Below are 12,655 nucleotides of genomic sequence, written 5' to 3'. Positions count from 1 at the left end.
CAGTGCCGGCCGCGGGTGTGAGCAGGGCCATTACTGGCAGCAGGTGCAAGAGGCGGCTGCTGGACCGGATCGCTCCTCAGGAGCAGGGGGAGGTGGAGAAGCTCTGAGGGGCCTTTGGGGCTGACAGCTGCCGCTGGCAACAACTAACAGCGCTGAGTGATCGGACTGGCGCTGGGTGCTGGCAGTGGGTGTGAGCAGTGGCTCTGGCTCTGGCAGGGGGTGAGAGCGGGGCCTGTGCCGGTAGCAGGTGTGAGCACCCAGTGGTACTGTGGCGTGCGGGAGCACAGAATTTTCGTAACCACCAGAGTCTCGCCCTGATGACAACGACCAGCACCCCTCCTTGGTCTGGCACCCTGCTCACCGGATCCACCAACCCGCCACTGCCAATGCCTGCAATGTTCTGTACTCTGCTGCCTGCAGCCAATGCCCACCATGTTCCACGCATGCCCCCTGGTGATCAGTGCACGTCAGAGTGACTGGTTATTCGGTTGTTCGGTTGTTCCGCCACTAGGTCTATTTGCACATTAGTATTTTATATATATATATTACTACCTAACATTAATGAACACCTCTATTAGGTCACATAATTATCTTTTTATGTGTGTGGTGAGAACATTTAAGATCTAGTCTCTAGAAACTTTCAAGTATATAAAGAGCATTCTTCGCTATAATCAGTACAGATCCCAAACTTAATCATTGTCGAGTTGCAAATCTGTACCCTTGACCAACTTCTTCTTACCCACTAATCTTCCTTTCACCAGTCCATGGTAATCACCATTATACTTCTGTTTCTAATGGGTTTGCAATTTTTAGATTCCACATATAAGTGATATCCTATATTATTTGTCTTTTTCAGTGTGCCTTATGTCACTTAACATAATACCTTTGTGGTCCATCTATGTTGACCCAAATAGTAGTATTTCCTCCTTTCTTATGGTTGAATAATATTCTAGTGTGTGTGTGTGTATTTCACATATCTTAAGTTGTTTCCATTTATTGGCTCTTATGAATAATGGTGCAATAAATGTGGGATTATGGATATATTTTTTGATATCCTATTTTTCTTACTTTTAGAAGTATACCCAGAAGTGGATTTGTGGGTCATATGGGGGCTCTATTTAACTTCTTAAAAAACCTCCATACTGTTTTTTATTAGTGGTTGCACCAGTTTTACATTCCCACCAACAGTGCACAGGATTCTGTGTTATCTTGTAGATCAACAAGTCTCCTTAGCACAGCTATTTTGACTTTCTTATTGGGTGAATCATTTATCTCCATGTCTGTATTTGTTTGCTGGAGGAGTGTTGTAGAATTTGGTGACCTAATGTTTCCTTGATTTTTCATGTTCTTTGGAATTTTGCATTGCTGTTTTTGCATTTGAATTAGCAGTCACCCACTGATGTTTACTACTTTCAGGGTAGAAATATCTTTCGTCAGTACTACTATAGAGAAGGCTTTTTCAGTTCTTGTATGAATATGCCTGCTCTGTGCTTCATGCTCCCTCTTGTGGGAGAATTCTGTTTGTCCTGTTTGTTCTCCCTCCATATAAAGCACCAGGCCAGAGGCTGATCACCTCCTTTTTCTTTTCCTGAAGGTGGTGCTACAGCTCAAGTTTGTGGTTCTCTCCTGTCTGTAAACCCTTGCCTGTATTCTGCTCTTGCTCCCCAGCCTTTTATCAAATTTTGCTCTTGCTGCTGCCCTTGGAAGCTTCTACATGGAGCTGGCCACAGAGGGGAGGAGATATGGGTTGGAAAGCGGGTCACTGTTGTTGCCCACATGCCAGTATGGGGGGATCTGTAAGAAAGGTTTTCTTCATGGTTTGTGGTCAGGCTTCCTCATGGAGAACAGAATGCAGTCAGGAGGAACCCTATCTCTTTAACATGCTCTCTACTAATCTTCTTTGACAGATCTGCTCCCTCTACCAGACACTGAGCTCCCAATTCAACACTCTGGATGCTGTGAGAGAGAAATGAGCTCTTTGGAAGCATCCTGCAAACCAGGGGAAGCTTGGCATCCACTCACCGGCTCTCTGTCCCTGTGAGAGAAATCATGGGCACAGGTGCGCCTTCTTTCAGCCTTACACTGAGCTCCTTTGGAAGAGGAATGATGCTGGCAAAATCAAGCTTTCCTCTCGCCCACACCAATGCATTCAAATTCATGTAGTTTGTGCTCCAACAGAGTGCTGGAACTTCTCCTTTGGAAATCTGGACTTCCACAACAGTTCTCTACTCCATAGGTGAATGCTCAAGTCAGGGCTGTAGGTGCTTCTGGACTGCAGCTAAGGGGCTGGAACAATTCACAATATCCTGTAGGTGTCACAGCCAGTACTGGAGTCTTTCTGCCTATTACCTGATGCGTAGGTGGGGAAGACTCTTTCCAGGTCCTTTTGCTTTGGCACTTTTTTTTCGTGGATGGATAACAAATTTTGTTGTTGCAAGGAGAAAATAATAAGAGATATCTCATGCTCACTTACACCAAATTGCTATTGTCACTCCTGAGGTATTATGTTCCACTCCCATTGGATGCTCTGCAGCATTATTGTAGCATTATGCTTTTTCTTTATTATAATACTTTTCACACCATTTTTATTACTTGCTTATATGACCTCTTTCCAAGTAAAATATCTGGTGTGGGGGAGTAAAACCTGTGTCTACAAGGGGGGATGCTCTGTATATCCCCCCCTTACACTGTGCTAGTCAATTTAAAATTAGTTTTTGAATTAATGTCTGATACTTTTTTTATGTGTTAAATAATGAAGGCCTTAATTTAACTGACCCTATTTCCAAAGTCTTTGAAGTATATTTCTTTATTTTGTAATGATAGCGACATGCAAATTCTTTTTTTTTCATTTTTTTAATTAAATCTTTATTGTTCAGATTATTACATTTGTTCCTCTTTCCCCCCCCCCCCATAACTCCCCTCCTCCCTGTTCCCACCCCACCCTCCACCCTCACTCCCCACCCACTGTCCTCATCCATAGGTGCACGATTTTTGTCCAGTCTCTTCCCGCTTCCCCCACACCCCTTCCCCCCATCAAGAATAGTCAGTCCATTCCCTTTCTATGTCCCTGATTCTATTATAATCACCAGTTCATTCTGTTCATCAGATTATTTATTCACTTGATTCTTACATTCACTTGTTGATAGATGCATATTTGTTGTTCATAATTTGTATCTTTACCTTTTTCTTCTTCTTTCTCTTCTTAAAGGATACCTTTCAGCATTTCATATAATACTGGTTTGGTGGTGATTAACTCCTTTAGCTTTTCCTTATCTGTGAAGCTCTTTATCTGGACTTCACTTCTGAATGATAGTTTTGCTGGATAAAGTAATCTTGGTTGTAGGTTCTTTGCATTCATCACTTTGAATATTTCTTGCCACTCCCTTCTGGCCTGCAAAGTTTCTGTTGAGAAATCAGCTGACAGTCCTATGGGTACTCCCTTGTAGGTAACTGACTTTCTTTCTCTTGCTGCTTTTAAGATTCTCTCTTTGTCTTTTGCTCTTGGCATTTTAATTATGATGTGTCTTGGTGTGGTCCTCTTTGGATTCCTTTTGTTTGGGGTTCTCTGCACTTCCTGGACTTGGAAGTCTATTTCTTTCACCAGGTAGGGGAGTTTTCTGTCATTATTTCTTCAAATAGGTTTTCAATATCTTGCTCTCTCTCATCTTCTGCCACCCCTATAATTCTGATGTTGTTACGCTTGAAGCTGTCCCAGAGGCTCCTTACACTATCTTCGTATTTTTGGATTCTTTTTTCATTTTGCTTTTCCGGTTGGGTGTTTTTGCTTCTTCGCATTTCAAATCTTTAACTTGATTCTTGCACTCCTCTGGTCTGCTGTTGGGAGTCTGTATATTATTCTTTATTTCAGTCAGTGTATGCTTAATTTCTAGTTGGTCCTTTATCACAACCTCGAGGGTCTCATTAGATTTCTTGAGGATCTCACTATATTTATTGGCAGTCTCATCAGTCTTTTCGAGGGCCTTACTAAATTTATTGGCTACTTCTGGACAGTTCTTGAGAGACCTTAAAAGTGTGGTTTTGAGCTCTATATCCAGCATTTTGCCTTCCTCCATTTCTGTCCTGTTTCTTTGTCTCCGCATTTTTTATGCTTTCTTGGTGCACTCCCTAGTGGTCTTTGTGCGCTGTCTTGTTGTATAGTTAAGCCTTGATTGTTGTAGGTAACAATGGGGGGGGATTTGATCTCCAGGCCAACTGGCTGTGAGAATCAGCTGTGTCTGCAGTGGGAGAACTTCTGTCCTCTAGGGAGGTGCTAATCTAGCCTGTGCCTGAGGCTAACCAGCAAATGCCTCTGTGCAGGGCTTGGGCAGAGTGGGTCCCAGGAGATCAACAAGGCAGGCTGAGCGAGCAGTTATGGCTGCTCTCAGTCCTGTCCCCAGAGGCTCTGCCTCTCAGTGTCCCAGCGACCTCTGCAAGTACCTCGGAGAGAAAGTTGCCCTCGAGTTCCGACCGATGCCAGACAGTCCCGCTTCTCCCGTTTGAGTCTAGGTCCCCAGAGACTCACCTGGAACTGGAACCCAGAGCCTGAGACTCCCTCCCGATTGAAAACGACAACCGCGGCCTCAGCCACCAGCCCGCTCTGCACGCACCTCTGCACCTTAGTATTTTACTTCCGTACTGTGCCTCCTCTGAGTCTCGATATGCTTTTCTCTTTCCTTCTAGTTGCAGAATTTCCCCTCAGCCAGCTTTCCTGTGGTTCTGGGTGATGTCCGTTCTGTCTTTTAGTTGTATTTTTTTAAAAAATATATTTTATTGATTTTTTACAGAGAAGAAGGGAGAGGGATAGAGAGTTAGAAACATCAATGAGAGAAGAGAGATCGATCAGCTGCCTCCTGCACGCCTGCCAGTGGGGATGTGCCCGCAGCCAAGATACATGGCCTTGACTGGAATCGAACTCGGGACCCTTGAGTCCGCAGGCCGATGCTCTATCCACTGAGCCAAACCGGTTCGGCTAGTTGTATTTTTGAAGTGGTTGTGCGAGGCAGCATTCTCCGGTGTTTACCTATGCTGCCATCTTGGTTTTCTCTAAAGTTTCCAAATTCTTGAAATAGTATCAGTTTCTAATTGGCAGGTCACTTTACCCAGATTCCCATATCTCTCTCAGTGTGATCAGACCTTCTGAATGAAGAACACAGAATCATTCCTACTGAAAATGCAAAGTAGAACAAACATGAATAGTTTTACCTTAGGCAAAGGCTTAGCAGGTTTGCAGTGGAGGCCTCCAACAAATTGAAAATGTGGCAAGAGTGGGCGAGGAAACTCAAAATCCCAATAGGTTCGAATAAACCATATTTCTGCTTTTCTCATTAACTCGAATAATGTAGTGGGTCTTCCTGAAAAGGAAAAAGAAAAAGAAAAAAAAAGGAGAGAAAATAAGAATATTGTAATGTGAATATACCATGTTGTTTTCTTAAAGAAAAAAAAGAAAAGCTTGGAATAATGTAGCCAAAGATATTTAAAGTGTCTGTGATCTGATAGTGCAAACATCTACAGATATAAAAGGCTAAACGACCATTTGGACCTTTTGGTTGACCAAAAAAATGGTAGATCAGTCGCTATGATTCACACTGACAACCAGTGGGCAGATTCTCAACACAGGAGCTGCTGCCTAATGGTCAGTGCACTCCCACAGCCAACTCTCATGATCGGCCAACCTATTATGGTCCATCCCCTCAGCTGGCCGGGTTGTCAGTCTGCTCCCACAGCCAACCTTCCATGGTCCCTGCCCCTGCCAGACGGCCCGTATCAGGCCCAATCTCTGGCCACACTGAGGGACACCACACATGCACAAATTCGTGCACTGGGCCTCTAGGATTTATATAATGTACATTTTTTATATTATGATGTTTATATATATTAACAATACATATAAAATTTAACAGTTTTTCTTCTCTAACATCACATCAGTACATTCACAATCATAGAAAACGGTTAAACCTAAGCCACTACAGAATTAAACATGCATTTGCTACTCTGTAAAGTGGCAGAAGTAATAGATGCAAATATAAACAATGATTTTAATACCTCAATCAATTAAATATACCATATCAATGGAAACACATTTCCCTATATTATTTAGTCTATTTTCTGCAATTAGCAAGCTTTTCCCTTTATCTGTGATTTCCCAAAAATGGAGGTTTTGAGAGTATGGCTCATTTCCTGGTACTATAAGTACATGTGGTTCAATTTAGGAGCCTATTAATACTTGTTCATTAATAAAAACATTTACAAATAACAGCTGGAATATATTCATAATGTATGGTAATAGATGTGCTCACTCTTAATTTTGACTCATTTTGTCTTTAATGAAGGGAGAGATTTCACAAAATATAGTTTACTGACTTACATAACTACCCATCAACGAAAGTTTAGTGTTTAAGCAGATGAGTTGTAAGTGCTTAGTGAAGGAATGTGAAATCATTAGAAACCTGAAATTATAGGTTCCTGAGTCTGGGATAGAGCACTCCAGTGTGAAAGAATCCTTCAGGTAATATGGCAAAATAGTTCAGTTTTTAAATCAAACTAAACTACATGAGAGGAAGCAATTCCTCAATGACCTTATAAGTTAAGCATTTCCATAATATTTGTGAGAATGAAAGGTTATTTTATAATGTTATTTTATCATTTTACTTGTAAAAGACAAATTTGTCTCAATTAATATTTATACAAATCCACCTTTTAGGGCACTAGGAAAGTTAGGAGTTCTTGCTGTCAAGTAAGGACATGACTTACCTAGTGCTTTGCTGCAAAGCTGATCCCACTTCTCACTAAATGGTTGGAACCAGAAGTCAAAATAAAGCACGTACATCATATTTTTCACTCGCTCCATGAATGTCATTTGATCACTTAATTCTGACAAGACAACAGGTACGTAGGATGGAGGGAATGGCAGTCCTCCACTGTACTTTTCAATTGTGTAGCCAAAAGAGAAGCGGAGACTGTACACAAAAGGTATGTTAAGTAGCTCAGCCAGCAGCTCACCACAGGGTCCAGCAGGATCTGCAAGAATGACATCAAACCTTGATTCCTGTAGTTTTCTCATAAGTTTCTTGTTCAAAACAGCATCTTTACAGAGCTTTTGAATACAATCAAAATATTCCCAAATGTTATCTTGAAATAGTGAAAAATAAGTCCAAAATGTATATTTTGGCGTATATGTCCACTTAGAGGTCAGCCGCTTGAAAAGATCCTCAAAATCATCTTTTGTCAAAGATGTAGGAAAAATATCAAATTGAATATCAGATGGTTTATTGGGATCAACAAGAATTGAAGCTGAAGATGTCAGAACAGTCACTTCATGACCTCTCTGGACAAGTGCATCCAGGATGGTCTTCATGTTGATCCAGTGGCTGTATTCTGTGGGCCACACCAGCACCTTTCCACAACTCCCAGGGCTGAAGTGACCACTCAGCTGTAGCAGCAGCAGAACTGAAATCCACTTCATAGGCATCCTGGTGGCACACAGGCTTCTTTTCAAATGGCTGATCCCTTTCACCTTGGCTCATGCTTATGTCCAGAGGAAAATCAACCAGGAAGTTAAAATAAAACTTCTACACCCAAAGTAAATACATTTGATAAACAGTCAGAGCATTTTATGGCAAGTCAGAAAATGAAAAGGTAATGCCATTTTTTTAAATACAAATCTGTGTAATATCTAAAAGTGCTGTCATCCAGCTGAGTCAACTTTGCAGTTTTACTGTGATTTGTAATTTATTATAGATGAATGTCATAATTATAGAAAGTTAGAGGTAATAGTGTCTGTAATGATTTTTTGTGAAGAAAGGAAGATAAAGCTATTATACAGCTGTCAAAGAATTACCTGGATGACAGTTCCTGAGATTTTATTTTGATGTTTATTTATTTTTTTAATTTATCTTTGTTACTGAAAGGTATCTGCTTTGTGTATTTTTTCCCCATTGACCACCTCCTCCCCATACTCGCCCCTCCCAAATCTTTACCACTCTAGTGTCTGTGTACATGGGCTGTGCATATCCTATCTAATAATAGACAAACATGGTAATTAACCATACCTTGGACAAGCTTCCCATTGGCTAATCAGAGGGATATGCAAATTAACTGCCAACCAAGATGGCGGCTGGCAGCCAGGCAGCTGAAGAGAACAGGAGGCTTGCTTGCTCCTGTGAAGCTCCTGGGCTTTGAGCTTGCACTCTAAGAAAAAATGTTGCAATTATAGATGCTAAACAAACCCCATGCTTTCAGCCAGCCAGCGGAGCTGGAGTTGCAACAGAGTTTTGATTATAGAACCCAAACAAACCCAGATCCCTGCATTCAGCAGCCAAGGCCTCAGAGCTGGAGCTGAGCCTCAGAGCTAAAGCTGGCTCTCAGTTTCAGTGACAGCCATAGAAGGTAAATAAATCCCACAATAAAAAAAAAAGGAGAGGTTGGGAGCTTCAGTCACCCGCCAGCCTGATAACGGCCCTCAGCCCCTCACCCAGACTGGCCAGGCACCCCAGTGGGGACCCCCACCCTGAAGAGGGTGTGACCAGCTGCAAACAGCCATCATCCCCTCATCCAGGCTGGCCAGGAACCCAAACGGGACCCTCACCCTGATCCAGGACACCATTCAGGGCAAACCAGCTGGCCTCCACCCGTGCACCAGGCCTCTATCCTATATAGTAAAAGGGTAATATGCCTCCCAGCACCGGGATCAGTGGACCCGTGAGGCCTCCTGAACCCAGGATCAGTGGAGCCACGAGGCCTCATGCCCCGGGATCAACGGAGCCATGAGGCCTCCCGGCACTGGGATCAGCGGAGCCGCGAGGCCTCACTGCCCTGGTGTCAAGCGGAGCTGCGAGGCCTCCCAGCATGGGGATCAGCAGAGCCGCGAGGCTTCCTGGCCCCTGGAGCAGCATAACAGGGGGCAGTGCCCAAACCTTCTGATCACCCTGCGGCTCTGTGTGTGACAGGGGGAGGGGCCACAACCTCCCTATCTGCCCTGCTCTTTTCCTGACAGAGGAAGGTGCCCCCCCCCCCCCACTGATCGTCCCTGCTCTGTGCCTGATAGGGGGGAGCTCCCCAACCCCCTGATCAGCCCTGCTCTGTGTGTGACAGGATGTGGTGCCCCAACCCCCGCCAAGGACCTTGCTCTGTGTGTGACAGGGTTGAGCTGCAACCTCCCCATCGGCCCTGCCCTGAGTTGATAGGGGAGTGCCCCAACCCCCTGATCAGCCCTGCTCTGTGTGTGACAGGGGGCAGTGCCCCAACTCCCCTATCGGCCCTACTCTGTTCGTGACAAGGTGGAGCTCCTCAACCCCCTGATCAGCCCTGCTCTGTGTGTGACAGGGTACAGAGCACCAACCCCCCTGATGGGCCCTACTCTGTTCGTGACAGGGGGCAGCGCCCCAACCCCCTGATCAGCCCTGCTCTGTGCGTGACTGGGTGGTGCCGCAACCTCCCCATCAACCCTGCCTTGAGTGTGACAGGGGGCGGCACCCCAACTCCCCAATCAGCCCTACCCTGAGCGTGACTGGGGGTGGCATTGCAACCTCCTGATCCGCCCTGCTCTGTGCATGACAGGGGGCAGCGCCCCAACTCCCCAATCGGCCCTGCTCTGAGCCCGACCAGGGGCTGCACCTAGGGATTGGGCCTGCCCTCTGCCACCCAGGAGCGGGCTTAAGCCAGCAGGCCGTTATCTCCTGAGGGGTCCCAGACTGTGAGAGGAAACAAGTGGGGCTGAGGGACATCCCACCCCTCGACAGTGCACAAATTTTTGTGCACCAAGCCTCTAGTATGCATATAAATTCCCCAATTAACCTCTACCCACCACCCCACAAACACACACACACACTATCCACCCCCACCTTTCCTCTAAAACTCGTCGGTCTGTGCATGGTTTTGTCTCTGAATCTATTTTGTTTGTCAGTTTATTTTGTTCTTTAGATTCTACATATGAGTAGGTCATGTGATACTTACCTTTTTCTGACTGGCTTATTTCGCTTAGCATAATACTCTCCAGGTCCATCCATATTGTTGCAAATGGAAAGAGTTCCTTCATTTTCACTCCCATGTAGTATTCCATTGTGTAAATGTACCACAGTTTTTGTTATCCACTCATCAGCTAATGGGCACTTGGGCTGTTTCCAAATCTTAACTATTGTAAATTGTGCTGCTATGAATATAGGGGTGCATATATATATTCTTTCTGATTGGTGTTTCTGTTTTCTTAGGATATATTCCTAGAAGTGGGATCACTAGGTCAAATGGGAGTTCCATTTTTAATTTGGGGGGGAATTTCCATAATGTTTTACACAGTGGCTACACCAGTCTGCATTCCCAGCAGCAGTGTACTAGGGTTCCCTTTCACCACATTCTCACCAACACTTCATTTGTTGATTTGTTGATGACAGCCATTCTGACAGGTGTGAGGTGATACCTAATTGCTGTTTTAATTTGTATCTCTCAGATGACTAGTGACTTTGAGCATTTTTTCATATATTTCTTGACCTTCTCTATGTCCATTTTGGAGGGGTGTCTATTTAGGTCCTTTGCCCATTTTTTAACATGCTAATATATATATTTTTAAATAATTTGTTATTGTTAAAAGTATTACACATGTCCCCTCCCTCCTCCCCTCCCATTAACACCCACTAGCCTGTCCCCCAATTTCACCCCAGGCCCTCACCACCCCATTGTCAAGGTCCATGGGCCATTCATATATGCATGTAAGGTCCTTGGTTGATTACCTCTCACCCACTTACACTCCCCTCTCCCGCCCCCCCCCCCCCCCACTTCCCTTTGAGATTCCACTCTCTGTTCCATGTTTCCATGTCTCTGGATTCACTTCATTGATTAGTTTATTCTGTTACTTAGATTCCACATATGAGTGAGATCATGTGATACTTGTCTTTCTCGGACTGACTTATTTTACTTTGCATGATACTCTCCAGGTCCCTCCATGCTGTCTCAAAGCGTAAGAGATTCTTTCTTTTTTTATTTTTCACTGCTGCATAGTATTCAATTGTATAAATGTGTCACATTCACTCATCTGCTGATGTGCACTTAGGTTGTTTCCAGATCTTAGGTATTGTAAATTGTGCTGCTGTGAACATAAGGGTGCATACATTCTTTCTGATTGGTGTTTCCAGTTTCTAGGATATATTCCTCGAAATAGAATCCTGGGTAAAATGGCAGTTCCATATTTTTTTTAGGAAAATCCATACTGCTTTACATAATGGCTGCACCAGCCTAAATTCCACCAGTGGTGTACTAGGGTCCACTTTTCTCCGCAACCTCGCTAGAACTTGCCGTTTGTTGCCCTGTGGCTGCTGGGAACAGGTAGCTCCTCTCTGGAAAAATGGCAGTTTTGGTTTGAATGCATCCGAACGACCAAATACAGGGTTCCTGACTACTGCTTTCCCATGTCTCCCTGCACTGCTTTCCCATGTCTCCCTGCTCTGCTTCCCAAGCCAGCCTCTCTGTAGGCACCTCAGTCTGTGCCTCCCTCCCTGCACCAAAGCCTCAGGTGAGTAGTTGCAAATGAAAACTCATATGCTCTGGGTTTAGCAAAAAACAAATTGCGGCTTTCCCTCCAACCGGCTCCGTCTGCCAGCCTCCGCAGGGTCGGTAGGTCTGCCACCTTTCACAGATGTAGGTCTCCTGGGCCGCAGGTCTCGGCTCCGGTGTCGAGCCTGGGTTCTGTGCCTCTGTCTTCAGGGGGAACAGGCCCTCCTGTGGCCCAGCACTCCCTCCTCGCTGTACTGCTGCCCCTGGGCGCTGGGTCAGCTCCTCTCCTGACCTGGCCCTTCCTACCGGTTTCCAGGTGCTTCTGTCCTTCTTTGATGTAAGTCTCTGCCTTAGCTGGACCTCAGTTGGTAATTCCAGGTGAATGTTCTCCAATTTAGTTGTATTTCCAGTCTGGGCCTGGGGTAAGGTGCAGGACACGTTGCCTATTTGGCTGCTATTTGGCTGCCACTTTCTCCTCTGAGATTCTAATTTTTAAATAAAACTTTGTGAACATGTAATTTACCCATCATTCAATTGACTAATGTACATTTCAATAGTTCATACTGTACTCACAGAATGGTGCTACCACCATGGTGATCATATGAAGAGCATTTTCTGCCCCAGTGAAACCTTTATCCTTTACAAGGAACTCCCTAATGTCTTCCTCCCTAAACCCTATCTGACCGTTAATCTGGTTTGTGTCTCTATAGAAGTAGAGGATTTCTTGTAAACAGAACAATGTAATATGTGTCCTTTTGTGATGGGCTTCTTTTACTTAGCATGATAATTTAAAGATTCATTCATATTACAGCATGCATCCTTTTTGCTGCCAGATAATATTTCATAATGCAGACATACCACATTCTTTTTATTCATGCATTAGTTGAGAGACATCCCCGCCCCCAATTTTGGCCACTATGGATAACGTTTTTTTAATATTCATGTGCCAGTTATGAGTGAACAAGTTTTCCTTGGGCATAAATGTGTCTGTAAATAGCTAAGTGATGCTGTGCCTTGTTTGGCAGGAAGTAGGTATATATATGTACACAGGCTATAAGAAAATTCAATAGTCCCTTTAGAGTATGGGTTCTACATTATTAAACCTACAGTTGAGACCATATACCCATTATCAAAGGCTGCAAGAAGAGTGAAAGCAACCAGGTGAATCTTTTTA

The 12,655-nt window shown here is 44.3% G+C and overlaps 1 protein-coding gene across 3 annotated transcripts in view; it reads right to left on the bottom strand.

The window, feature by feature from the left end:
- The window catches only part of LOC308513505 (UDP-glucuronosyltransferase 2B31-like), a gene marked incomplete at both ends in the record, with an annotated part of 73,351 nt that extends 65,828 nt beyond the window's left edge, over positions 1-7,523 (bottom strand). Inside the window, 2 exons of one of the 3 annotated variants that reach the window (XM_081083610.1) lie at positions 5,203-5,351; positions 6,751-7,523. In XM_081083610.1, coding sequence (XP_080939736.1) covers positions 5,203-5,351; positions 6,751-7,468 — 867 coding nt within the window. The remainder of the gene's footprint in view (positions 1-5,202; positions 5,352-6,750) is intronic. The other 2 variants (XM_081083612.1, XM_081083614.1) reach the window with 2 other exon arrangements.
- Between the last annotated feature and the right edge of the window lie 5,132 nt (positions 7,524-12,655).

This window comes from Myotis nattereri, assembly GCF_964212035.1.
Source record: "Myotis nattereri genome assembly, chromosome: 1".
NCBI classification, from domain to species: Eukaryota; Metazoa; Chordata; class Mammalia; order Chiroptera; family Vespertilionidae; genus Myotis; species Myotis nattereri.
Note: the sequence above shows the minus strand (reverse complement) of the source record. Positions and strands in the feature narration are given on the sequence as shown.